This window comes from Astatotilapia calliptera, unplaced genomic scaffold, assembly GCF_900246225.1.
Source record: "Astatotilapia calliptera unplaced genomic scaffold, fAstCal1.2 U_scaffold_48, whole genome shotgun sequence".
NCBI lineage: Eukaryota > Metazoa > Chordata > Actinopteri > Cichliformes > Cichlidae > Astatotilapia > Astatotilapia calliptera.
This window is the reverse complement of record NW_020535787.1, coordinates 101,439-125,493: the sequence shown is the minus strand read 5'-3', so window position 1 is coordinate 125,493 and position 24,055 is coordinate 101,439. Positions and strand designations below refer to the sequence as shown.

Below are 24,055 nucleotides of genomic sequence, written 5' to 3'. Positions count from 1 at the left end.
GCTGATTGTGACCCACACCCATTACCACACCTTGGCTCATGTGATTAGGTAGAGGATCATCAGGGGGTCCATTGTCCCTCTCAGGGGGAAACTCCCACAGAGCTTAAATGTGGGTCTCTTCACCGTTTGATCCTAGAACTGAAGAAACTTCTCAGATGAGAGGTGAAACGTCTTCAAGCAACTTAAAGAAGTCCACACGCTTTTCTTTCCAAGCTCCTTGGGTTGTGGCAGATACTTCAGGAGATTAAAAAGTTTCCTGAGAGAAAAAAAAAACTGTGCAGCCTCAGTCTTTCTTTAAATGATCTCTGACCTTCAGTGACCTCTGACCTCCTGTTGCAGGTGTGCGTGTGCTGCTGCTGTCTGCACTGACTGTTTGTGCAGGTGAGTAGATGAAGTGCACCATGGTCCAGGACAAACACTGAGTGTAAACACTGATAGAAACTGTCCGTCTGTCCTCCAGTCTCTCTGAGCGTCAGTCCAAACCTTCAGCAGTTCTTCACAGCAGCCCCAGTGTCTCTGACATGTGAAGGTCAGCTGGGCTCTGATGGATGGACGGTGAAGAGGGACACAGGAAGTGGGACTGAGTCATGTGGAGCAGGTGGGCGGGGCTTCGGGAGGTTAAATGGTTCATCCTGTTTGCTTGATAAGCAAAGCGAGCCAATCAGTGGAGTTTACTGGTGTGAAGGTGAAGCTGGAGAGAAGAGTGAAGAAGTCAACATCACTGTATCAGGTAATGAAGTCGTTCATTTCATCAGACTAACAGCAGACTGTTATACCACCTCTACATCAGTCTGTGGGTCTTTTCTTCAGATAAACATGTGATCCTGGAGATCCCTGCACTTCCTGTGAGGACAGGAAGTGATGTCACGCTACGCTGTAAAAAGAAAATTGGTGGCACAGCTGCAGCTTATTTCTACTTTAATGGACGTCCTGTTGGACCTAAATCAGAGCACATAATCACCATTAACGTGCAGCAGTCTGATGAAGGTCTCTACTGGTGTTCTACTGATGAGTTTGGATCATCTCCTCAGAGCTTTCTGAGGGTCAGAGGTCAGAACACTGACATCACTTCCTGTTTAAAGCAAACCTGCTGAGCTTATAATAAATTCAATGACCCAGTTTTATCATCTCTCCTGCAGATGTCTATGACACCACCACCATTTCACCAAGTGCCACCAAACCACCACCACCAACAACTACCAATCTCAATTCCCCTCCTTCTACATCGTCCTCCTCCATCATCTCACCTGTAGCTGCTCTGGGTTCTCTGGGTCTTCTAGATCTTATTCTGTTTGCAGCGTTGCTGTTTTGGAACAAAAAAAAAGGTATAAAGTGTGTCAAACCCCCCAGAGCTCATTAGATTAAACATTTTACATGGAAAAATAAATTTTCCTTAATAATTATGTAATTATATACTATAATTCAATTATAAACTGTCCCCATTCACATTGTTTAGCAGAGAACTTATCTTACATGAAAAATATAGAGACACTTTTATTGATAAAGTATAAGACCCGATCCTTGGGGTGGAACAATTTTTGGCGCAGCATGTTTTGGGGTTTAAATTCCACAGAGACCCAGTGTTTAGAAAAAGTGCATCTCAACTGCTCCGATACTCCTGTCACAACAGTATCACTACAGGTTTTGACAAAAGTCCAGCTGGAATTAGTGATGGGATTTCCAGCTCTTTTTAGAGAACCGGCTCTTCCGGCTCCCAAGCGGCTCTTCGGGTTGTTTTGTTGCTTTAATTAAAAATGGTCCGGGGCTCCAGGGTCCGGGGGGAAGCAGGGATTAATCCCATACATGCTTTCAGTGGGTTCCAAACACACACACACTCTCTCGGGTCCAGGGCAGATCTATATACACACAGAGAAAGACGTCCAGGTTAGGGATCGTCTCAAACTCACAGATACAGGTTCAGGTCCGCCGTCATAAATAGTGCTCCAAATCAGCTGGGATCGGCTGCAGGTGTGACGGTGAGCACAGGTGCGTGGGCCAGGGGCGGGGCCCGTAATGAGCACCGCCCCAGCAGAGGAGAGAGAGCGCAAAGGAAACAAAACAAACAAAACATGTTGCCAAACACAGAGTGAGCCAGCGAGGCACGAGGACCACGACACAAAGCACGTGCAAACTCCAAAACACATTTCTAGCTTTAACTGAACTTCAAAGCAGAGCAGATCACTTAAATTACACAATTGAAAGCATGAAAGCATGTGTGTATTGTTTGTGTATAAATACACAAACACTCATATATAGTCAAATAATTGAAAAAATATGTTCATTTACCTGTTACTACCACACACCAAAGAGTCAAAGAGTCGGCTCTGAGAGTTTCCTTCGCGACCGACACATCACTAGCTGGGATAACCACATTTACTCAGGGCCTTCTTGATGTGATGTTCCTCCTGGCTGCTGTGTCTGTGGGGATGGTGTTCGCTCTGTGTTGTAGCGTCCTGATGACGCCCAGTTTGTGCTCCATGCTGGCAGACGTCTTCGGTTTAGAATCTTTTATTATTTGTCTCGTGTTTAAATCCTCGTCTTTCTCATTCCTGCAGAAAGGACGCTGTCATCAAGTCTGAGTCAAGTCACCTATCAGGATATGAACTTCAGACAGTCAGCCAATAAAATTACAGATACACACTCACATGTTGTTTTCTCCAGTCCGAGGACACTGCAGGTACACATTCAGCTGTTATCCAACAAGTTATTGCTTCACAAAATATGATTATGACCCTTTGTCCACTGTGGGTCCTTGTGATAATTTCTTTGCTCCTCTATTCTTCTTGTCTTTCCATCTCCTGGATTCTCTTTTAACCATCTACTCATTCTCGTTCTCTTGTGCATCAGGGCTGAGTTATTGATGGAGTTTCCCAGATCAAATTTAAAGGAGGATGGGAAGAAGAGGATTTTCTCTCTGCCAGTCCCGTCAGCTCCCTGCTAAGATTTAGAGCTTGTCCTGTTTTTCAGTATGAAGGCCCTGCTCATCTGTTTTTCTTGCCATTGCTTAAAAAGTGTACATTCTGCATCCAAATGTCCAGCTGCCTTCAACTTTGATGTTTGTCTTGGCCAAAAATAAGCCTTCAGTTTATTCCTTTGTTTAAATAAAAATCTCTTGCTGATAAACTGAACCCTGGCTGTGGCGTCAGAGTAGCGCTATATAAGTGCTACATAAGAACCAGTCCTTCTACCATTTACTAAAAGCAGGCTTTTGCCAGGGCTGCAAAGGGATTTGTAAAGAATGAGTTTTTAGTGTACTATGCTTCAGGCAGTTGTTGCATGGAAGTGGCTGTTACTGAAAGTCCAGCACAGACCTGTAGTGACAGCCAGTGACTGGCATTTTGAAATGATAATAATAGCATAATGATTTAAAATTCCAGGTTCCTAATGAAGGTCTTGCAGATAAACAGTAACACATTCTATAATTTATTATTAATAAATAATAAACAGGTGGAGCCGGTAGCTCAGCATGTTTGATTTGGCAGTTTTGCACTAGATGAGCTTCCTGAGGCAACTCAAACGGGATCTGTGTTTCCAGGTGGAACTGAACAACAACCTCTCCATTGGAGCCAATAATAAAAACATGAATAACAATAAGCTTTATTTGGGGCTCTGATCTGAGGATGTAACATCATTTGTAATGTGGGTCTCAACAAGCTCAAGGAACGCTTTAAAAGTAGCCATTAATATGGTAAAATCACAGGTAGCCAGTGTAGCGCTGTTTTTTAAATATGCTGAAAGTGTGGCAGCAGAGTTTTGAACGAGCTGGACTCTTGACTGAGTAAAGTCTGCACTACGTGAGGAGACTTGAGGAGATGAAAGCATGGAAAACTGTGAGATCAACAGATTCATCTTTTTCTGGTGAAATGTCTGGAAGTTTCTTTGGTTTGTGTACAAGAAAGTGAAACAATTTTCTTGAATCCTTAAACATTTTTACATGATATTAGTCGGCGGCTCCTTTACTAAACAGCTCCAACTGTTTGATTTGTTTGAATTTTACAGGACAGCTTTTCCCGTGTTACTCATTCATTATGGAGCTACTGTAGTTAACATGTAATGCTTCTCTAAAACCCTGTGACACAATCTTCTTTAACATTAGTGCGCATTAACCCCACATCTTCCCTGTTTTATTGCTGATGTTGGCCTGACAGTATTGGGGTAACAATGTCTCCTCTGTTTAGGAGAGGGCAGCAGGGTCACATCCTCACTGACATCACCTGTATTTGCACTACAGTCGTTCCCTTCACTGACCTTTGCTCTCCTTCTCTTTTCCATCAGGTTGTGTAAAACTGAAACAGGCATTAAATGTTTACTACAAATGATGCTTTACACAGAAATGCATTGTTAGCTGTTTTTACACACCAGCCTGTGTGAAGCTTTAGTCTGAGCATGGGGTCAAAGGTCAGGACAGAAATGCAGCACTGTAACACATATACATATGTAGAACATCAGACATTTGACTGATTTGTGTTGTGACAGCTAGTTTTTTCTTTATACAAATAAATCATCATCACACACAGAAGAAATGTACAGACCGTACATTTATTAGCTAATATCAGTGGATACAAGAAAAATGGTATGAAGACAAACACTAGCAGCCTTAGCGTTTCTGTTCTGAATCTCTAATCTCTCACAGACATTCATCAAACCCTGTCCTCTATCAGCTTTCAACATAAGAAAAGTATTAGGCCTCATTGAAAAACAGTCTGTTTGCAGATGAAGTACTTTAAAAACTATACTTAAAAACATTTCATACACAAATCTGTCATTTATCCAGATTTTCTTGACTGAGTTTACAATTTACTAGAACTGCCAAAAACACATGAATACAAACAAATGATGAAGGATCCACTTCAAGGAAAGTGGAAAAGACTCTGTTAGCTGCTGTTTGCAGCTGGCACAGTCTAACAGAGGCTAATACCAACGCTAACCAACAGTTTAGCATATCGTCGACAGCTCACCTCAGCATGGCTGTCCTCGGTCAGCAGTGAGCTTTATTAACTTGCACACAGTGTTGGGAAGGTTACTTTTAAAATGTTTTCCATTGCAGATTACAGATTACATGCCCCAAAATGTAACTTATTCCGTTGCGTTACTCAATGAGAGTAACGTATTCTGAATACTTTGGATTACTTAATATATTATCATGCTGTTTACAACTACGTGAATGTACTATTGCTGTGATTTATTACTGTTACTGAAGGTCCGTGACTCCAAACCGTAGTAAAGGACCTCTGGCTCATACGTCGGGTCCGTGTCGGGCTCGTAGCTGAAAACTAGCTTTACTTTGTTGTCTGGGTCAACTTTGCTAGCAGAGACAGAGAGAGGCGTTGAAAGGCTGCTCCAACGGAAGTTTTTGTATTGGAGGAAAACACGAACACAGCGTACAGTCGAGTCATCATCATCATCATCATCATCATCATCATCATCGTTTATTTGTATAACACTTTAAGAACACACCAGGCAGACCAAAGTGCTGAACAACACAGATCAAAACAACAACCAAATTAAAAATACCATAAAATCATTACATACAATAAAATAAATAAGAGGTGTCAGTTTCCTACAGAGTTAAAAGCCAGGGAATAAAAATAGGTTTTCAATCTGGACTTAATAACCTGCATTGATGACGCTTGTCTAATTTGGAGGGGAAGGTTATTCCAGAGCATCGGAGCTGCAATTGAAAACGCTCTGTCTCTGCATTTCAGCTGCGACTTAGGGACCGACAGCAACAGCTGCTCAGCTGAACGGAGCGAGCGAGGAGGAACATGTGGCTTCAGCAAATCAGATAAATAGACAGGAGCCAGACCATTTAAAGATTTAAAAACCAATAAAAGGACTTTAAAACGAACCCTAAATTCAATGGGAAGCCAATGCAAGGAAGCCAGAACCGGAGTGATGTGATCAAATTTCCTACTACCGGTTAAAAATCGCGCCGCCGCATTTTGCACTAACTGCAGGCGTGACAAGGTGCCCGACCCGACCCCTATTAAAAGGGAATTACAATAGTCCAGACGTGAGGTGATAAAAGCATGAATAAGAGTTTCCAAATTGGGTTTGGAAAGGAAAGGCTTAACCTTCGACAGACGTCTGAGGTGATAAAAAGCTAATTTTATCACTCCATTTACATGACCTTCAAAAGTAAGCGCGGAATCAAGTTTAACACCAAGATTAGTGACTGAACTTTTCAGATGAGAGGTCAAATCACCAAAATCAACATCTGGAGAATCAGTAGAGCGATGCGGGCCATATAAAATTGCTTCCGTTTTGTGACCATTAAAATTCAAAAAATTATTTGCCATCCATAATTTAATATCGCTAAGACAGTCAAGCAGTGATTGACATGGGGAGGTATCCAAATGACTAAAAGGTAAGTAAAGCTGACAGTCATCGGCATACAAATGAAATGACACTCCGTGTTTACGAAAAAAATCGCACCAAGGAGGAGTAAATAGAGCGAGAAAAATAATGGCCCAAGGATAGATCCCTGCTTAAAAAGGGAAGTTTGGAGATAGGTCTAAAATTTGACATAGTAGAACTATCAAGGCCAGGTTTCTTAAGTAAGGGGTGTATGACTGCACGTTTAAACCCACTAGGAACATGACTGGTTAACAGACTAGTATTGATAATTTTCAGGATATAAGGTCCAATGATGGGAAATACTTTTTGGAGAAAGCGGGGAGTAACAACATCATTCAGGGAACCACAGGGCTTAGCATGTAGCACCAACTCCTCTAAGTCACGCAGAGAAATCGGTGCAAAAGCAGGGAATAGGCTTGAGCAAGGAGCATGCATGGCCGGATCAACAATAGGTGGAATCAGAGGCCTCAGGGTAGCAACCTTGTCCACAAAAAAGGTAATAAACTTATTGCACATAGCCTCAGAGGACGGCAAAAGGTTGTAACCCTCCAAGTTAAGTACAGAATTAATCGTATTGTATAAAACACGAGGGTTGTGAGAGTTGGCCGAAATAAATTGAGAAAAGTAGGAGTGTTTATCGGCCTTAACTGCCCTCTGATAAGTTTTCCAACTAATCTTTAGGGCTTCCAGGGAGACATGCAATCTGTCTTAATAGCTTACTTACAGCTGGGCTCGTCAGGCTCTCTTCTTGGCTGCAGTGGTTATTATTATATTTACATGCTTCCAGCTCCCGTTTCTGCTTGATGACAGCTCGTACTTTTCCTTTTTCTCCCTCCTCGCGCTCACAGACACATAACGAGTATGGCGGTCCATTCTCCCTGCAGCACGGACTACACTGCCCGTGAGGCTACATTCTGCATTCTGCCTATTAGCTTAACACAACAACAACAACAACAAAAAGGCGCAGAGCGAGAGCGTCACCCTGTAACCATGGCAACCGCAACGCTGCCGCCCAGAACTACAGAACGTAGCTGTCAAACAAAACCCAAACAGGCCTGACCCGCGACAACATGAAACAGGAAAGTACCGCAGTGTAATCGATTTATTTCAACAAAGTAACTGTATTCTGAATACCACCTTTTTAAACGGTAACTGTAACGGAATACAGTTACTCATATTTTGTATTTTAAATACGTAACGGCGGTACATGTATTCCGTTACTCCCCAACACTGGTTGCACAAGACTCCTTTCACACAGTTTTACACCCTGTTTGACAGTAAATAAAAGTGGACATTTCTCAGCTCCAGCATTGACAGCTGAGGTAAACGGTGGACCGACAGCTTATCCACAAAATGGGAAAAACTCCGGTCCAGAATCCGGTCCAGTCCTCGTGGCAGTAAAAACTGTAATCATGCATACATGCTTTTGTCACACCTGACCATTTCGTACAATATAATTGAAGTTTTGGATTTAAAAATTTAGCAGACGTGAACGAGCAACATTCCTGATGAGGCTGGTCAACGCTGTTCAACTAGAAGCCTACGTGGATGATATCCCAGCCTACACATCCCCCTGAACTGAATTGCCTCAGTGAAATACTTGCTCACTCACACCAAACTTCATTAAATGTGAATGTGTTACTTTGCTGGTTCCCAGTTGCAGCTTAAGTGCATCCAATATTAGATTTCCCAGCTTTTCAAACACACCATGAGCTGTGCCATTTTCTGGGCACAGCAGGTTAAAACCATATAAAGATTTCCTGATGTTGTATCTCCAATAACAGGTCACGGCATTTCGCTCTCGAGGCAGCCAGTACCCTCCCTGCAGTCCCAAAAGCTTGATTCGGTTCATCTTGACGCACACCTGTGTGCACTTGTATTCAAAAGGTTTTTCCGTGTAACGATCTGATAGTGGGTGTGGGGAGCCATAGGTTCTGCCCCCCCCCAGGACCACCGGATGGGCAGATGCTCCACCCTCCTTGAAAGAGCTGAGGAGATGCCTATATGGGATGTCACCCAGCAGCCACAGTGCAGAAGTCAGAGAGGGCCGGCAGCCAGCTGCACCAGAGCGGCCCGAGGTTTGAGGGCCCTCCACCCCCCAAAGTAGCCTGACAGAGTCACGGATGCCAGGCCCTGCCAAGCAGCCGCCGGGAGTGAGCCAGTATGTGAGACCTGACTTGACACATAGACATAGACAAACATGCACACACAGACACAAACATACACCACCCTCATACACACATATACAAATATTCAGCACTCACCCAGTGTGGAGACAAATTGAACCCACACTCCCCAAACACACTCTAAACCCCAAGTCCATTTCTTTTAGGGGAGAAATGTTTGATTTTGGGGTGGGGGTAAATTTCATGATACATGATCACATGGTCAAATATTTTTAGACGTTTGGCTCCTCCCACGGGATGGTGTGCATCTTTCTCTGCTTTCTCTGAGATGTGAGTATGGATATGTGTGTGTTGACTGTTGAGGCAGGTGGATGCTGCTGATTGCTGGTTTGAAAGAGTTCCTAAGTGTTGATTGGATGATTGGATGTACAGCAGCTTCTTAAACCCCAGCTCACAGCCACCTCCGCCCTCTACTTCCCTCCTCTGTACCAAATAAGGAGCTAGCTTTGATCCAAATCAGCTAACTGCGCATCACCAGCTCTTCCTCGTCCTCGCTGTCCAGAAGCAGCAGCGTGATGATCTTGACAGGGAAGTGGTGAAGCTGAAGGTGTCACTCTGCTGCCAGTCGTCGTCCCGACAACATGAAGACTTCATCTGTGTCTCTGCTCCTCGGTGAGTCAAACGCTGAAATCCTTCACTCACTCATAGCGTTCATTTATCTTATAACAGAGTAACAGAGTGTGTGCTGGATGCTCTCACTGACTGACTCTAAAATGAAATCTCTTCAGGTCTGTCCAAAGTCTGAAGTTACGTTTATGCGAGAAGAAGAGTTCACTCTTCTTCTTTAGTGTTTTTTGTTGTTTTATTTGATATTTGTTTGTAAAGTTTGACAGAAATCAAGTAAAATGTGTTTGTTTTTTTACGGCAGCTCACACTTTTAACTCAGAGGCACCACATGAAGAGAAATTTGTTCCTGACAGGTGAAAGAAGGACAATGAAAGTGTGTTTGTATGTGACTTGAAGTTGTCTCATCAACAGTTTGTATGTTTTGCTGCTCAGAACCTTTTTTCATCTCAAAGTTCAGATCCATCGTGTGTTCTGGACTCAGAGAGTTGGACCTTCATATCCAGTTTGTTGTCTGTAACATGTTGACTTGTAGAGAAGTCAGGCAACCTCTTTTTTTTAATCGAAGATCAACTTTCACTCAGGAAACCACAGCTGCTAGCTGCAGGTACCACATGCTCCTCTGGTCTGTTATGTAGTCTTCACTTCCACTATAGAGAGCAAACTTTCCTTCATGTGGACTCTAATGAAAGGACTGGAGACTGTTTTTTGTCATTTACCTTACTTTTGTGTATTTTGTTTTCTCATGATGAGCTTCAAACAGAAGCAAACTGGGACTCAAACCTGTGAATAAAGATCAATGAAGCAGCTTCTCCAGGTTTTTATTCAGCAGCTGATGCTGAATAAACAACTAACCCTTATCCCATGGCTTTGGTTTATAAGTTCTGACTGTTTAATCCTGAGAATGCTTTTCTTGCCTGCTGTACCCCTTACTCTTTTATTCCCCATTGCCCATCCACCCCAAACTGCTGAGTCTTCATGAAGCCTGAGTGGGGAGCAGTTTCTCTACTGCTGCCAATAATCAACAATTCCCCAAAATCTGCTTAGTTTGGGAAATGTTTAGGTGCAGGGTGTTGGATTGTCAAAACAGATATGACGCCCACCTCATTCAGACCAAGTGTACCAACATAGTTTCGTCAGCATGTGTTAAAACTGAGCTGGCGCTTTGTGTGATGTTTATAAGTCTAAATGTACTTTTAAAACCTAAACAGAACCTTAAAAGTGAATTAAAGGTCTCCCCCCTTTAATGTGATGTTTTTGGAACAAGACCAGATTGAAACAGGTTCCTGCCCTCTGACCTTCAGTGACCTCTGACCTGTTGCAGGTGTGTGTGTGCTGCTGCTGTCTGCACTGACTGTTTGTGCAGGTGAGTAGATGAAGTGAAGGGTCGAGTGTGTGTTAAAATAAAAGAAACGATGAAGCTCCTTTCATCCTCAACTTGAAAAGCTCGATGATGCAGAGACTTCAGGAAATTAGAAAGTTTCCTGAAAGAAAAAACTATGTGACTATAACATCAGAGCGTCTCTAAATGACCTCTGACCTCCTGTTGCAGGTGTGTGTGTGCTGCTGCTGTCTGCACTGACTGTTTGTGCAGGTGAGTAGATGAAGTGCACCATGGTCCAGGACAAACACTGAGTGTAAACACTGATAGAAACTGTCCGTCTGTCCTCCAGTCTCTCTGAGCGTCAGTCCAAACCTTCAGCAGTTCTTCACAGCAGCCTCAGTGTCTCTGACATGTGACGGTCAGCTGGGCTCTGATGGATGGACGGTGAAGAGGGACACAGGAAGTGGGACTGAGTCATGTGGAGCAGGGGGGCGGGGCTTCGGTAGGATAAATGGTTCATCCTGTTTCTTTGATGAGTTCAACCCAATCAGTGGAGTTTACTGGTGTGAAGGTGAAGCTGGAGAGAAGAGTGAAGAAGTCAACATCACTGTATCAGGTAATGAAGTCATTCATGTCATCAGACTAACAGCAGACTGTTATACCACCTCTACATCACTCTGTGGGTCTTTTCTTCAGATAAAGAAGTGATCCTGGAGATCCCTGCACTTCCTGTGAGGACAGGAAGTGATGTCACTCTACGCTGTAAAAACAAAATTGGTGGCACAGCTGCAGCTTATTTCTACTTTAATGGACGTCCTGTTGGACCTACATCAGAGCACATAATCACCATCAACGTGCAGCAGTCTGATGAAGGTCTCTACTGGTGTGCTACTGATGAGTTTGGATCATCTCCTCAGAGCTTTCTGAGGGTCAGAGGTCAGAACACTGACATCACTTCCTGTTTAAAGCCAATCTGCTAAACTGATGATAAACTGACTGAACCAGCTTCCTCATCTCTCCTGCAGGTTCTGTGACACCAATCTCTGTTGCAACAACAGAAAGAGCAACAACAACAACAACCACCATCACCACTCATATCTCCCATCCTCCTCCTCCTTCCTCCTTCTCCTCCTCCTCGCGTTTAGCAGGAGGCGTGGATGATGAGCGGGGATAAACTTGCGAGAAGCAAGTTATGCTCAACTCCACCGGTGGAATCTGACAGCGTGGAAAAGTGTGAAAACATCCATGATCACCAACGGATTTCGAAGGGCTGGACTGCTGCATGATGGAGAGGAGGACACCGCCACGGCCCTTCAGAGGGTGTTCGACTCTGACACTGACAACGAGGATTTCTTTGGTTTTGAAAGTGACAACGAAGGAAAGAAGCTGAGAGTGGATGACGAAGCCATCATGAGCCTGTTCGTATCCGACACTGGAGAAGAGGACTTTGGTGGTTTTAGAGCGCAGGAAGAAGAGAAAGATGGTGAATGACTGACTTTTCTTCTTGTTAAAGCCGTGTCGCTGCACCTGAGCCTAAAAGGTAGTTGTTATATTTCCACTGTAGTGTCAATACACTATTAGAGCTTATGCCGAGTCAGACTGCACACACAATAGTTTGTTTACAAGTTGACTTCTTCTTTATTGGGATAACACAGAAGTAACACACACACATAACTGGGCATGGTGCCCCCTACTGGCGATGGCTTGCATAGCACACAATAATTCTTGGTTCATACATAACAGTAGTCCGAAGCTATTTTTCTGGTGTGCTGTAGGTTATTGTTATGTACTACATTTGTTACCCGTTTATGAAGCACAGTACATGTTTTGTACTTGTAATTACTGCTACTTGTACATATACCTAAAAAGTTATGCAAATATGTACCCATAACTTGTTTTTCAAAATATTAATAAAAGGGGTGTGTCTCCAAACAGCCATCTCTTTCCTGACAATTCCCTTTGTGCATATTCTCTTACATATGATAAGTCAACATTGAAACACCTGCGGCTTTTAGTCACGTGCGGTAATGTATGTACAAAACAGGATTTTCCCCTGATTTTAGCTTGTGCGGCTAATATTCAGGTGCTCTTTGTAGTCCAGGAAATACGGTAATTTTCTTGAATTCTTACACATTTTTACATGATATTAGTAGGCAGCTCCTTTACTAAACAGCTCCAACTGTTTGATTAGTTTGAATTTTACAGGACAGCTTTTTCCTGTGTTACTCGTTCATTATGGAGCTACTGTAGTTAACATGTAATGCTTCCCTAAAACCCTGTGACACAATCTTCTTTAACATTAGTGCGCATTAACCCCACATCTTCCCTGTTTTATTGCTGATGTTGGCCTGACAGTATTGGGCTAACAATGTCTCCTCTGTTTAGGAGAGGGCAGCAGGGTCACATCCTCACTGACATCACCTGTATTTGCACTACAGTCATTCCCTTCACTGACCTTTGCTCTCCTTCTCTTTTCCATCAGGTTGTGTAAAACTGAAACAGGCATTAAATGTTTACTACAAATGATGCTTTACACAGAAATGCATTGTTAGCTGTTTTTACACACCAGCCTGTGTGAACCTTTAGTCTGAGCATGGGGTCAAAGGTCAGGACAGAAATGCAGCACTGTAACACATATACATATGTAGAACATCAGACATTTGACTGATTTGTGTTGTGACAGCTAGTTTTTTCTTTATACAAATAAATCATCATCACACACAGAAGAAATGTACAGACCGTACATTTATTAGCTAATATCAGTGGATACAAGAAAAATGGTATAAAGACAAAGATTAGCAGCCTTAGCGTTTCTGTTCTGAATCTCTAATCTCTCACAGACATTCATCAAACCCTGTCCTCTATCAGCTTTCAACATAAGAAAAGTATTAGGCCTCATTGAAAAACAGTCTGTTTGCAGATGAAAACTACGTTTTTAATTATAGTTAAAAACTATACTTAAAAACATTTCATACACAAATCTGTCATTTATCCAGATTTTCTTGACTGAGTTTACAATTTACTAGAACTGCCAAAAAAACATGAATAGAAACAAATGATGAAGGATCCACTTCAAGGAAAGTGGAAAAGCCTCTGTTAGCTGCTGTTTGCAGCTAGCACAGTCTAACAGAGGCTAATACCAACGCTAACCAACAGTTTAGCATATCGTCGACAGCTCACCTCAGCATGGCTGTCCTCGGTCAGCAGTGAGCTTTATTAACTTGCACAAAGTTTTACACCCTGTTTGAGAGTAAATAAAAGTGGACATTTCTCAGCTCCAGCATTGACAGCTGAGGTAAACGGTGGACCGACAGCTTATCCACAAAATGGGAAAAACTCCGGTCCAGAATCCGGTCCAGTCCTCGTGGCAGTAAAAACTGTAATCATGCATACATGCTTTTGCACACCTGACCATTTCGTACAATATAATTGAAGTTTTGGATTTAAAAATTCAGCAGACGTGAACGAGCAACATTCCTGATGAGGCTGGTCAACGCTGTTCAACTAGAAGCCTACGTGGATGATATCACAGACTACACATCCCCCTGAACTGAATTGCCTCAGTGAAATACTTGCTCACTCACACCAAACTTCATTAAATGTGAATGTGTTACCTTGCTGGTTCCCAGTTGCAGCTTAAGTGCATCCAATATTAGATTTCCCAGCTTTTCAAACACACCATGAGCTGTGCCATTTTCTGAGCACAGCAGGTTAAAACCATATAAAGATTTCCTGATGTGGTATCTCCAATAACAGGTCACGGCATTTCGCTCTCGAGGCAGCCAGTGCCCTCCCTGCAGTCCCAAAAGGTTGATTCGGTTCATCTTGACACACACCTGTGTGCACTTGTATTCAAAAGGTTTTTCCCTGTAACGATCTGATAGTGGGTGTGGGGAGTCATAGCGGGCATGGACAGGATTCAGTATGAGGTACCGAGGTATTCGGGTGAGACCACTTGCTTCTTGGGATCCTTTGGCATCAGGGCTGTCCGGCCTTCAATTGAGCTTTTCAGGTCTATCTTTTTCTTTGTGTGTGTGTGTGTGTGTGTGTGTGTGTGTGTGTGTGTGTGTGTGTGTGTGTGTGTGTGTGTGTGTGTGTGTGTGTCCTGTCTGGCACTGTAGCAATCAGAATTATTGTCTGAAGGCCAAGAAAAATGCCCAACAGATTTACTTTCCCAAGTGGGCCTTTTGCAATACTGGTCCACTTGATTGTCATAGTTTATTTGATCTTTATTAGTTATTTTTATAAGTTATTGTAATCAGGCCAGACTGGACTCGGGGACGGGAAAGAAAAACAAGAAGAAAAGTTCAGAAGAAAGTTAACAGAAGGAGAGGGAAAGAAAAAGGAAAAGAGAGAGAGAGAGAAAACACGATGAAAATCTGCTTCATCACCTTTTTTTTCTCTTTTTCCTTTCCCTGGATCACCTGTTGAGAAAGAAAAAAGAAAACAAGCAGAGGAAGACTAGAGCAATCGCATAAACAACATCACGATGATCTATGTGACTATAACAGTAAATACTAAATATTAAACATTATTGTAAGATCGACAGCACACAGTGTGCTTTGAGGTAGGAGCCAAAAAGGGTGTAGTTTGTGGGTGTGATCACCCGTGTGTACACCTGTGAGCATGGACGCGCTTGTTTTTAAAAGGTTGCTTCATGTAATGATCTGCTAGAGGGTGTGGGGGGGCCACAGCCCCGTCCTCCAGGGCATGAAGCAGGGATGGAGGAGATCAAAACTCCAGACATCCAGAGGCCCCCAGAACACAAGAGACCAAGGAAGACCAACAGAGGGGCAGCCGCACCACTGTCCAAGTAAGAGCTGAGGAGAGTCCCAGATGAGGGTTCACTCAGCAGCCGCGGAGCAGAAGCCAGGGGGGGTTGCAGTGACGCGCCCGTGAGCTCCGCCGGCAGCCAGCTGTGCCTGAGTGAACGAGCCCCAGGCCGAGAGGCCGAGGGCACCCCACCTCCGAAGTGGCCCGAGCGAGCCCCAGGCTCCAGGCCCCGATAAGCAGCCACCAAGGAGTGAGCCGGTGTGTACCTGGACGCCCATCCCCAGACACAAAGAACCACCAACGCACCGACGTCTGAGGGCGTCTGCCACCGGATATGAACTTTTTTCAAGACAGTGAATCTTGAAACCAGAGAAAAAATAGAGAATTTTAACTTGTTTATACAAAGCTAACTGAACCATGTGCTGCATCAACGTGATAATAAAATAATATTATTCACTTTGTTTCTGTCTAAATTTGAATTCTAATAAATATTTTAGCTTGAAATAAGTGAAAAAAATCTGCCAATGGAACAAGTGTTAGAAATGTTCTTCAATCAGCTCTTTTTACTCTCATTTCACAGCCAGTACTTTTTACTTTTACTTGAGTAAAGAAGTTGAATTAGTACTTGCTGTATTTTTAACAGTAGTACTTCTACTTCAGTACAGACTGTATGTACCTCCCACCCGCTGCACACAGTCACTGAGTACAGACCGGCTGATTCCTGTAAAGGGAGAGGCAGGAAGAGGCGGAGCAACAGCTGAAAAACAAGAAGCTCAACGTCATTTTGCAGAAGTGACAGTGTGAGAGAGCAGCAGCAGAGCTGCAGTCGAGTCCTGTTTGTCTCTAAAAGAAGATTCACTGGAGTCCATCAGGTTCCTCTCAGCAACAGTGGTGAGTGCAGCTGATCACACTTCCTGCTTCTACACAAATCTTCACTCTGTTCACTTCATCAGGGCTCTAGAGCGCCACCTCATTCCTCCATGGTGCCACTTAGGCTACGTCCACACTCGCCCGGATAGATTTGAAAACAGCGCTCCGCGTCCACACTAGTGTTTTCAGTCGTTTTCACAGAGTTGTGCGTCCACATTAAGACGGCTGAAAACGCTTACGTTCCAGTCCTGCGCATGCGTGAAACGCAAGACGATTCGACCGGTCTCATTTCTGTCTGCCGCTTATTCACTTTCCAGCTGTTTGAAACGTCGCAGCAGAGGTGGAGGAAAAGCACCGAGTTTTAAAATGGACTAACAATGAGGTGGAGTTGTTGCTGCGAGTAACACAAAAGTACAAAGTTGCAAAAGCGAGAGAGAAATAAAGAACTTGAAGAAAAGCTCTGTGGAGCATGTGCAGACTGATATTCATCTTTAATAGGACTGTCAAAACTGCTGCTGTATAATGCTCTCCACTATCTTTGTTTAATTGGTCACATGCCTGCATCACATGACTAACATGCATCATTGTTTTAGAAAGTCTCTGTTTTCACTGTTCACTGTGACACAAACGCACCGTCTCCAAATTATTTACTTTCCGGCTGTTTGAATCGTCGCAGCAGAGGTGAGCAGCGTGATAGGAGTGGATGTAGCTGTGGGTAATGAGACAAGATGAAAAGAACGATTGATAACTTTTTCGTTAAGGCCGGTGCTCTGACACGGAGCCATCAACCTCTCAGTGTCTAACACTGGTCTGCAGACGGCATCAGATAATGAGCCACATTAGATGGACTCTGAGCCCACTGACAGTAAAAGGGTGAAGTGTAGACATTTGGAAGAGAGCGGCCTGACCAGTTTCTCTGACTATGATACTGTAAAGCTGACAACATGATGCATTTACTGTGGTGAGTGTGCAAAGACCATGGCAGGTGTTGTGCCGAGGTAGGGATCCCCAACAGGATCTGTTTCCCTGCGTCAGGAACATCGGCTGGGCAGGGAAAGCGGACCCAACGCACTCCGCCTCCATCACGACCAACTAGACGTGGAAGGAGTGATGTTTTAGTGACAACATGAAAGATGAGTGTGACCGTTCAGTTTGTGGGTTACAACAGAAAATTATACATTTATTGTTCTCGTGTGTTATCGGACGGGATCATTTTAACAAACCGAGGACATTTTCCTGATAATTATCTGTATCCTCCTGTAACTTTACTGTTTAAAGAGCTAAAACCTCCAACATTTCAGGATCAATAAGTCCTTATAAGACGTGTTTGTGAGCTAAAAATCAAGAATGTGGGATACTGTTTGTCTGTGTCAGCCAAACAACTTCACATCTTTGTAACGACTGTTAAAAAGATGTTCATCCTGTTGATCCTGTTCATCTGGACGCTGCACTGTACAGCAGACACGACGTTGTTCAGTTTGTGTTTCAGATGAACCAGTTTGTGTCTGAGTGTGTTGCTGGGTCTCCACCAGTTACTCTGACAACTGAAGGTTCAAGATTTTTATTTTGACATTTGCACACAGGACCAACAGTCCATGCACAGTGGAATACTTGTGCAGAGCTGTCCAAGTCAAATCACACTTTAACAATATAAAGACAGAAAAAGCAGAAGGATAGAAATGAAGTCCGGAGTAGGGTAGTCGTACTATTTTCTATATACAAAGAAAAAGAAGAAAATGTACAGAGAGTGTGTAGTTCTCTACCTCTTATCGCACTCACAGTGTTGCACATTTGTTCCACAGATCTGTTTCACAAGTCTGTTGTGAGTGTATTGCCCGATGGTCAGTGAACCGATGATACATTCAAAGTGAGGTTAAGTAGTGCTGTGTTATTTTAAGTGTTCAGTGTGTTTTTGTTTGCCGTCAGTCTGACAGTTGTGGGGAAGAAGCTGTTGAAGAATCGTGTTCTGTGTGTGATGCTGCTGTCCGCTCTGTTGTGTCTGAGATTGTATGTGCAGCTTTGTATGTGCAGGTCCATGGATGCAAGTGTTGTTCCCATAATCCTCTCTGCAGACTTTACGACTCTGCAGAGCCTTCCTCTCTGTCTGTGTAGTGTTTCCATACCAGACAGTGATGCCTGCGGTGAGGATGCTGTCTATCAGTCCTCTGCAGGCCTGGGTGAGAGGGTGGTGGTTCATGCCAGCTTTCCTGAGCAGCCGAATGAAATAAAGCCTTTGCTGGGCTTTTTTCACAGTTGCTGTAGTGTTGAGAGTCCAGCTCAGGTCTGATGTAACCTGCAGTCCCAGGAATCTGTGGCTGTTTGCCCTCTCCACCTCCGTCCCTTTGACGATAAGAGGCTGCAGGGGAGGGAGTTCTTCCAAAAGTGCAGTATTCATTCCTTGGTCCGTGTTGAGGATGAGGTGAAGAAGCTTCTGTGATTAGTAGAAACTTAAAGAAGTCCAGACGCTTTTCTCTCCAAGCTCCTCAGACTACTGACGCTTGTTTCTCTCTTTGTAAAAATGAAATTTAAAGTGAATTTTGAATCAAATGTTTCTCTTCTTTCTCCCTCAGAGTGCAGACATGTCTGCTGCCAGCAATCTGCGATCTGAAGATCAGTTTCTGTGCTCCATCTGTCTGGATGTGTTCACTGATCCAGTCACTACACCATGTGGACACAACTTCTGCAAAACCTGCATCAGTCAGCACTGGGACATGAGTCAGAGCTGTCAGTGTCCCATGTGTAAAGAGACTTTCTACACTCGACCTCAGCTGAAGATCAACACCTTCATCTCTGAGATGGTTGCTCAGTTCAGACGTGAAGCTCAGCAGAAAGCCAGCAGCAGCAGCTCAGAGCAACAAGCTGCCAAACCAGGAGAAGTTCCCTGTGACGTCTGCACTGGAACCAGACTGAAGGCCCTGAAGTCCTGCCTGCTGTGTCAGACCTCCTACTGTCAGACTCACCTGGAGCCTCATCTGACAGTGAAAGGCCTGAAAAGACATCAGCTGGTTGATGCTGTGGAGAACCTGGAAGGCAGGATGTGCACGAAGCACGATAACCTGCTGCAGCTGTTCTGTAAGACCGACCAGACATGTGTCTGCATGCTCTGCCCTGTTTTAGACCACAAGAACCACGAGTTTGTTCCTCTGAGAGAAGAATATGAAGGAAAGAAGGCAGAGCTGGAGAAGACAGAGGCTGAGATTCAGCAGATGATCCAGAAGAGACGACTGAAGATTCAGGAGATCACAGAGTCGGTGAAGATGAGTAAAGATGCTGCAGACAGACAGAAAGCAGAAGGTGTTCAGGTCCTCATGGCTCTGATGGAGTCTGTTGAGAGACGCCTGAAGGAGCTCATGAAGGAGATCGAAGACAAACAGGAAGCTACAGAGAAACAGGCTGAAGGTCTCATCAAAGATCTGGAACAGGAAATCTCTGAGCTGATGGAGAGAAGCTCTGAGGTGGAGCAGCTCTCACGCTCTGAAGACCACCTCCACCTCCTCCAAAGCTTCTCCTCCCTGAAAGCTGCTCCACCCAGCAAGGACTGGACAGAGGTCAGAGTTCATCCACCATCATATGAGGGGACTGTGGGGAGAGCTGTGGCTCAGCTGGAGGAGACAGTCTGGAAACCCATGAAGAAGAAGCTGTTAGAGGCTGCAGAGCTGCAGAGGGTGCAGCAGCATGAGGTGGATGTGACTCTGGATCCTGATACAGCAAATCCTTATCTCATCCTGTCTGATGATGGAAAACAAGTGTATGATAGTGATGTGTGGAAGAATCTTCCAGACAACCCAGAGAGATTTTCTCTGTATGTTATGGTTTTAGGAGAGCAGAGTTTCTCTTCAGGCAGATTTTACTTTGAGGTTCAGGTTAAAGGAAAGACTGCCTGGGTTTTAGGAGTGGCCACAGAGTCGATCAACAGGAAGGGAGACACCACAGTGAGTCCTCAGGATGGTCTTTGGACTGTGATGCTGAGAAATGGAAATGAGTACAAAGCTAATGCTAAGTATTTAGTCCCCCTCTGTCTCCATCCTGGTCCTGAGAAGGTGGGGGTGTTTGTGGATTATGAGGAGGGTCTGGTCTCCTTTTATGATGTAGGTGCTGCAGCTCTGATCTACTCCTTTACTGGCTGCTCCTTCACTCACAAACTCCACCCATACTTCAGTCCCAGTTTGAATTATGGAGGTAAAAACTCTGCACCTCTGATCATCTGTCCTGTCAATCAAACTGATCAACGACTGATTTTATTGGATGAATGATTGATTTTTCTTGAAGGGAACAAATGAACATATTGAGTGTAAATCCTCTACAGTCTCCATGTTTCTATAGAATCTGATCATCAGGACTCTGATTCACACTTTGATTCTCATGGAGTTTGATTTGAACAGAAGAAAAGTTGAATCAGGAAATGTTCCCACTGATGGAGACTCGAGCTGAAGAGCAAATATCAGAGAACAAATGTCCAAAAGCTTCATTTCCAATAAAGTTTGTTCAATGCTTTGAGTGAATCCAGACTCATGTGTGGCTGTTATACGGAGCATCAGAGTCCAGCTGAGTTATGTTGGATACAAACTGCTTATTTTGGCTCTGTGAGGAGTTTTGTTCACTGAAAACTGATGAGACGGATAATATTCAAAGAACTCTGTAGAGATTCATGCATCCATGTTCTCCACCTGCAGGTGTGGAGGAGAAAGGTGGAGCACAGACTGCTGCATCCTTCCAGTCACATCATTTTGATGATTATATTTGCATGTTGTGATGATTTGGGTTAAAGACAAACAGAGTTGAACGGCTGCAGTCACAGCATGAAGACGATGCTGAAGCTGAGCTGTCAGTGAACATGTTTCACTGTGATTTGATTTGAAGAATAGAAAGTGTGTGTGGCTGCTGACAGCTGCAGTCTCTGCTAGTCTGCATAACACACACACAACTTTCCCCCTGAGGCAACGATGCAGCAACAACACAAAGAACAGCTGCAGACACACACACACACTGTTAAAGAACACTTTACTGTTTAAGGCAGAATTCCTCAGTAACAATGATTTGAGTCTACTGTGTCTACTGTGGTTTCCAACATACAATCTACTGAAACATGTTTTTCTTTCTGCCGTACAAACTATTTGATCACAACATCTTTGCTTTTTTCCTCCAATCGTTTATTCTGATTATTTTATTTAGTTTAACTAAGAAAAGCTTAAAATTTAACTCTTAACCTGATTTAAACGTTTAATTTCTCATTAACTCAGACTTTTAATTTATTTCCTTGTTTAATGTATTATTTCTTTATCCTTGTTTAAGTTTTGCCGATCCTTTCTGTGTAACTTGTTTAATCTGACCTTTGACCCTTTAATTTTAACTTAACAGTACTCTTGTTTTGACCTTTGACCTCTTTATTCCTTATAACCAAATAAACCCTTTTATCTGATATTTTCACCTTATTGATTGATTATATATATCTATTATATTTTCTCACCTTATTTTGACCTTTGACCTATGTCCTTGTTAGCCTTGATCTTCCTTCATCAAACGTGAAATTTCTTTCACCTTTGAACTTAAAGCTTAAATCAAACCTTTGTTAAAAAGCTTCTTACCAACTTGTAATTCCAACTCTCTGCATTAAACACGTATCTTATCACATAAACACTGGATCACTGAGAGAACTTTAGGCAGAACCAAATGAAGCAGCTGACCTCGTCAAACTCACAGCGACAGTAACTGACAGTGAATTATTTTAATCTTCTTCATTGTATTTGTTAGAAACATTTATTTTCCTTTAATTGGACTTTGGTTAAGTTCAATCCGATGTATTAAGCGACCTTTGAGGTGAAGTGCAGCTGCGAAGAACGCTACGGCAGGCAATGAGGTGCGTTTAATGTCGCTCTGTTAATTTGAGCGTCCATAAATTGAATGTCTTATTTTTTTTTACTTTATTATTGCTAATTTATTGGAGAATTTGGCCATTTAATTAAGATAGATTTTATGTTGTTGGTGGTAAAGATCTGGATGGATGCTTTATTCTGTGTTTCTATTTTTCAGTTTTACTTTTCAAGACTTGGTGAATTGCCTTTTTCTACTTTTTGTTTAGTTTTGTTAAAATTAGCAGCAGTGAGAAGTGTTGTTGTCGTTCTTGAATATATTTGATGTAGCCCATACTGTTAAGGTAAGTGTCATGTTTTTAGTTGTTAGTCTGATGAAGAATCTTTTATTTTTCTCCAAAAGTTGATTGTGTTTATCTGGACATAGTGTTTTTCAGGTCCAGCTGAATGCAGGTTTCCCCAGTCTTATACGTGTCAGGAGCATCAGCACAGCTGAAATGCATTTTTCCTGAGCACCGCGTCTCTGTGGCTTTTAAACCCCAAAACACGCTAAAACAAAAATGGGTCCACCCCAAGGATGGGGTCCCCCGGTGTAGTTTCCACTGTGACAGACTGTAGGCTTCCTCAGAGTGAGGCTGAGAGCGGCAGGCCCAGCTGGAGTCTGACCCGTGTCACACAGTGGAGGTCAAACCTTCTGTGCCACAAACACCAGATTAACCAGTTTCACTCATCATCCTTCTACTGTCAGATTTTACTGGTGCAGGTTTGATGAATCACCATCTGAGAACGTCTCTGATGTGGGCGCCACCCACAGGGATCACTTCCTGTAGAAGGGTCACATGACCTGTTATAGGCCCCTTTGTGATGATGACAGCGACGCCCCTTTCGTGTGAGGTTAAACCCAGAGAGCTTCGTGTGACCTCTGACCCTGATCACCAGCGTTAGGGTCAGTGAAGGTGAGATACCATGTGACAGGAGGAACAATAAAGTTTTATTTGTACGAACACGTAGAACAGATGAAGTCAGAACGAAGCAGGTGGAGCTCAGTCAGGGTGGAGGTGCAGACAGGTGAGCTGAAGGGGAGGAGCCAGTCTGGTCAGGAACTCTGTCTCCTCGAGTGAACCTCCTCACCTCTGAAACACACACACACGACTCTGAAGGTTGCAGTCAGGGTTGGTCAGGGTGGTGTTATCTTCTGGTCTCTGGTTGGTGTGTTTCCTGCAGGTGAGGCTGAACAGCCGAATCATGACATCGCTGCTGCACAGACACAACAGGAAGTGGAGGAGGAAGTCGTCAGCGTCCCCGTCACACACCTGAGACAGACACAGAGGTTATGTCTCTGCAGACTCACGGCTCGGCCCTGTGGAAACGTCCTGCAGGACGCCTGTTTCTCTCTGTGGTGGCCCCCCCACAGCGTCCCCACCGTGCTTCACTGTGTGGACGCTGTTCTTTGGGTTGTAGCTGCATCTTCTTCTCGTTTCACCTCCTCTGACCACAGGACGTTTCAGTCTGCAGGTCTTCGTCCTCAGCAGTGTGGCTGAAGGTGTCTGCAGACGTGGAGCTCTGTGAGCTCACAGTGCGTCCCTGTGCAGCCTGTAGAGTCTTTGAAGTCTTTGCTCTGACAGGCTTGTTCTGTGCTGGGCGGCTCTTTGACTTTCTTCAGGTTTCCCTTCCTGGCACTCTGATAACCTCAGATATCCACAACGTGAATCCTCACAAACATCTTTTTCTCTCTTTTCACTCAAACCTTCTGACGTTTTCACACCGACTGTAAATATGAAGAAAACCCTCAGTTTGACGCCACGCCCCCAAACCAGTTCAGCAGTAAAGTGTGAGCAGACGGAGCTGTTACCAGGATGTAAACAGGATGTGCCCTTTCACAGTTAAAGCCTCAGGAATAAAAACATGACCCGATCTTAAATTTTTAAAGATAAAATAAAGTTTAAAGACGACGATGAGCGCGTGACTCACCTGTGACTCACCTGTGACAGGTAAATATATACACCTGACAGGTGCTACTGACCTGGCTCTGCCCACGAGGGAAGACTCTGATGTGACCTCTGACCCTGAGTGCTCTCTGAAGCCCCTCCCACTGAGCATCAGCCAATCCCAGCAGAGCACGAACCAGAGCAGCTGAGAACCAGGCGTGAGCCTCACCTGTCCCATCATCA

At 43.8% G+C, this 24,055-nt stretch overlaps 3 protein-coding genes and 1 long non-coding RNA gene across 4 annotated transcripts; 3 read left to right on the top strand and 1 right to left on the bottom strand.

Moving 5' to 3' along the window:
- Positions 1-347: 347 nt before the first annotated feature.
- LOC113018166 (uncharacterized) lies at positions 348-3,054 on the top strand (the record flags this gene model as incomplete). Its single annotated transcript, XM_026161229.1, has 6 exons — positions 348-381; positions 461-730; positions 811-1,050; positions 1,140-1,325; positions 2,556-2,677; positions 2,848-3,054. Coding segments are annotated over 6 exons (858 nt in total), but the record flags the coding sequence as incomplete, so codon positions are not given.
- A 6,070-nt stretch (positions 3,055-9,124) lies between these two features.
- Positions 9,125-11,605, top strand: LOC113018165 (uncharacterized). Its single transcript, XM_026161228.1, has 5 exons — positions 9,125-9,155; positions 10,432-10,473; positions 10,781-11,047; positions 11,128-11,367; positions 11,457-11,605. Exons 1-5 carry the CDS (start codon positions 9,125-9,127, stop codon positions 11,603-11,605), a joined length of 729 nt encoding a protein of 242 aa, XP_026017013.1.
- A 4,370-nt stretch (positions 11,606-15,975) lies between these two features.
- On the top strand, positions 15,976-20,576 carry LOC113018175 (E3 ubiquitin-protein ligase TRIM21-like). Its single transcript, XM_026161234.1, has 2 exons — positions 15,976-16,095; positions 18,645-20,576. The coding sequence occupies exon 2, from the start codon at positions 18,654-18,656 to the stop codon at positions 20,325-20,327; it is 1,674 nt and encodes a 557-aa protein (XP_026017019.1). The 5' UTR covers positions 15,976-16,095; positions 18,645-18,653; the 3' UTR covers positions 20,328-20,576.
- A 2,277-nt stretch (positions 20,577-22,853) lies between these two features.
- On the bottom strand, positions 22,854-24,022 carry LOC113018174 (uncharacterized). Its single transcript, XR_003271727.1, has 2 exons — positions 23,908-24,022; positions 22,854-23,197 (listed from the first exon to the last, which is right to left on the bottom strand). It is a non-coding gene; the product is annotated as an uncharacterized LOC113018174 (long non-coding RNA).
- Between the last annotated feature and the right edge of the window lie 33 nt (positions 24,023-24,055).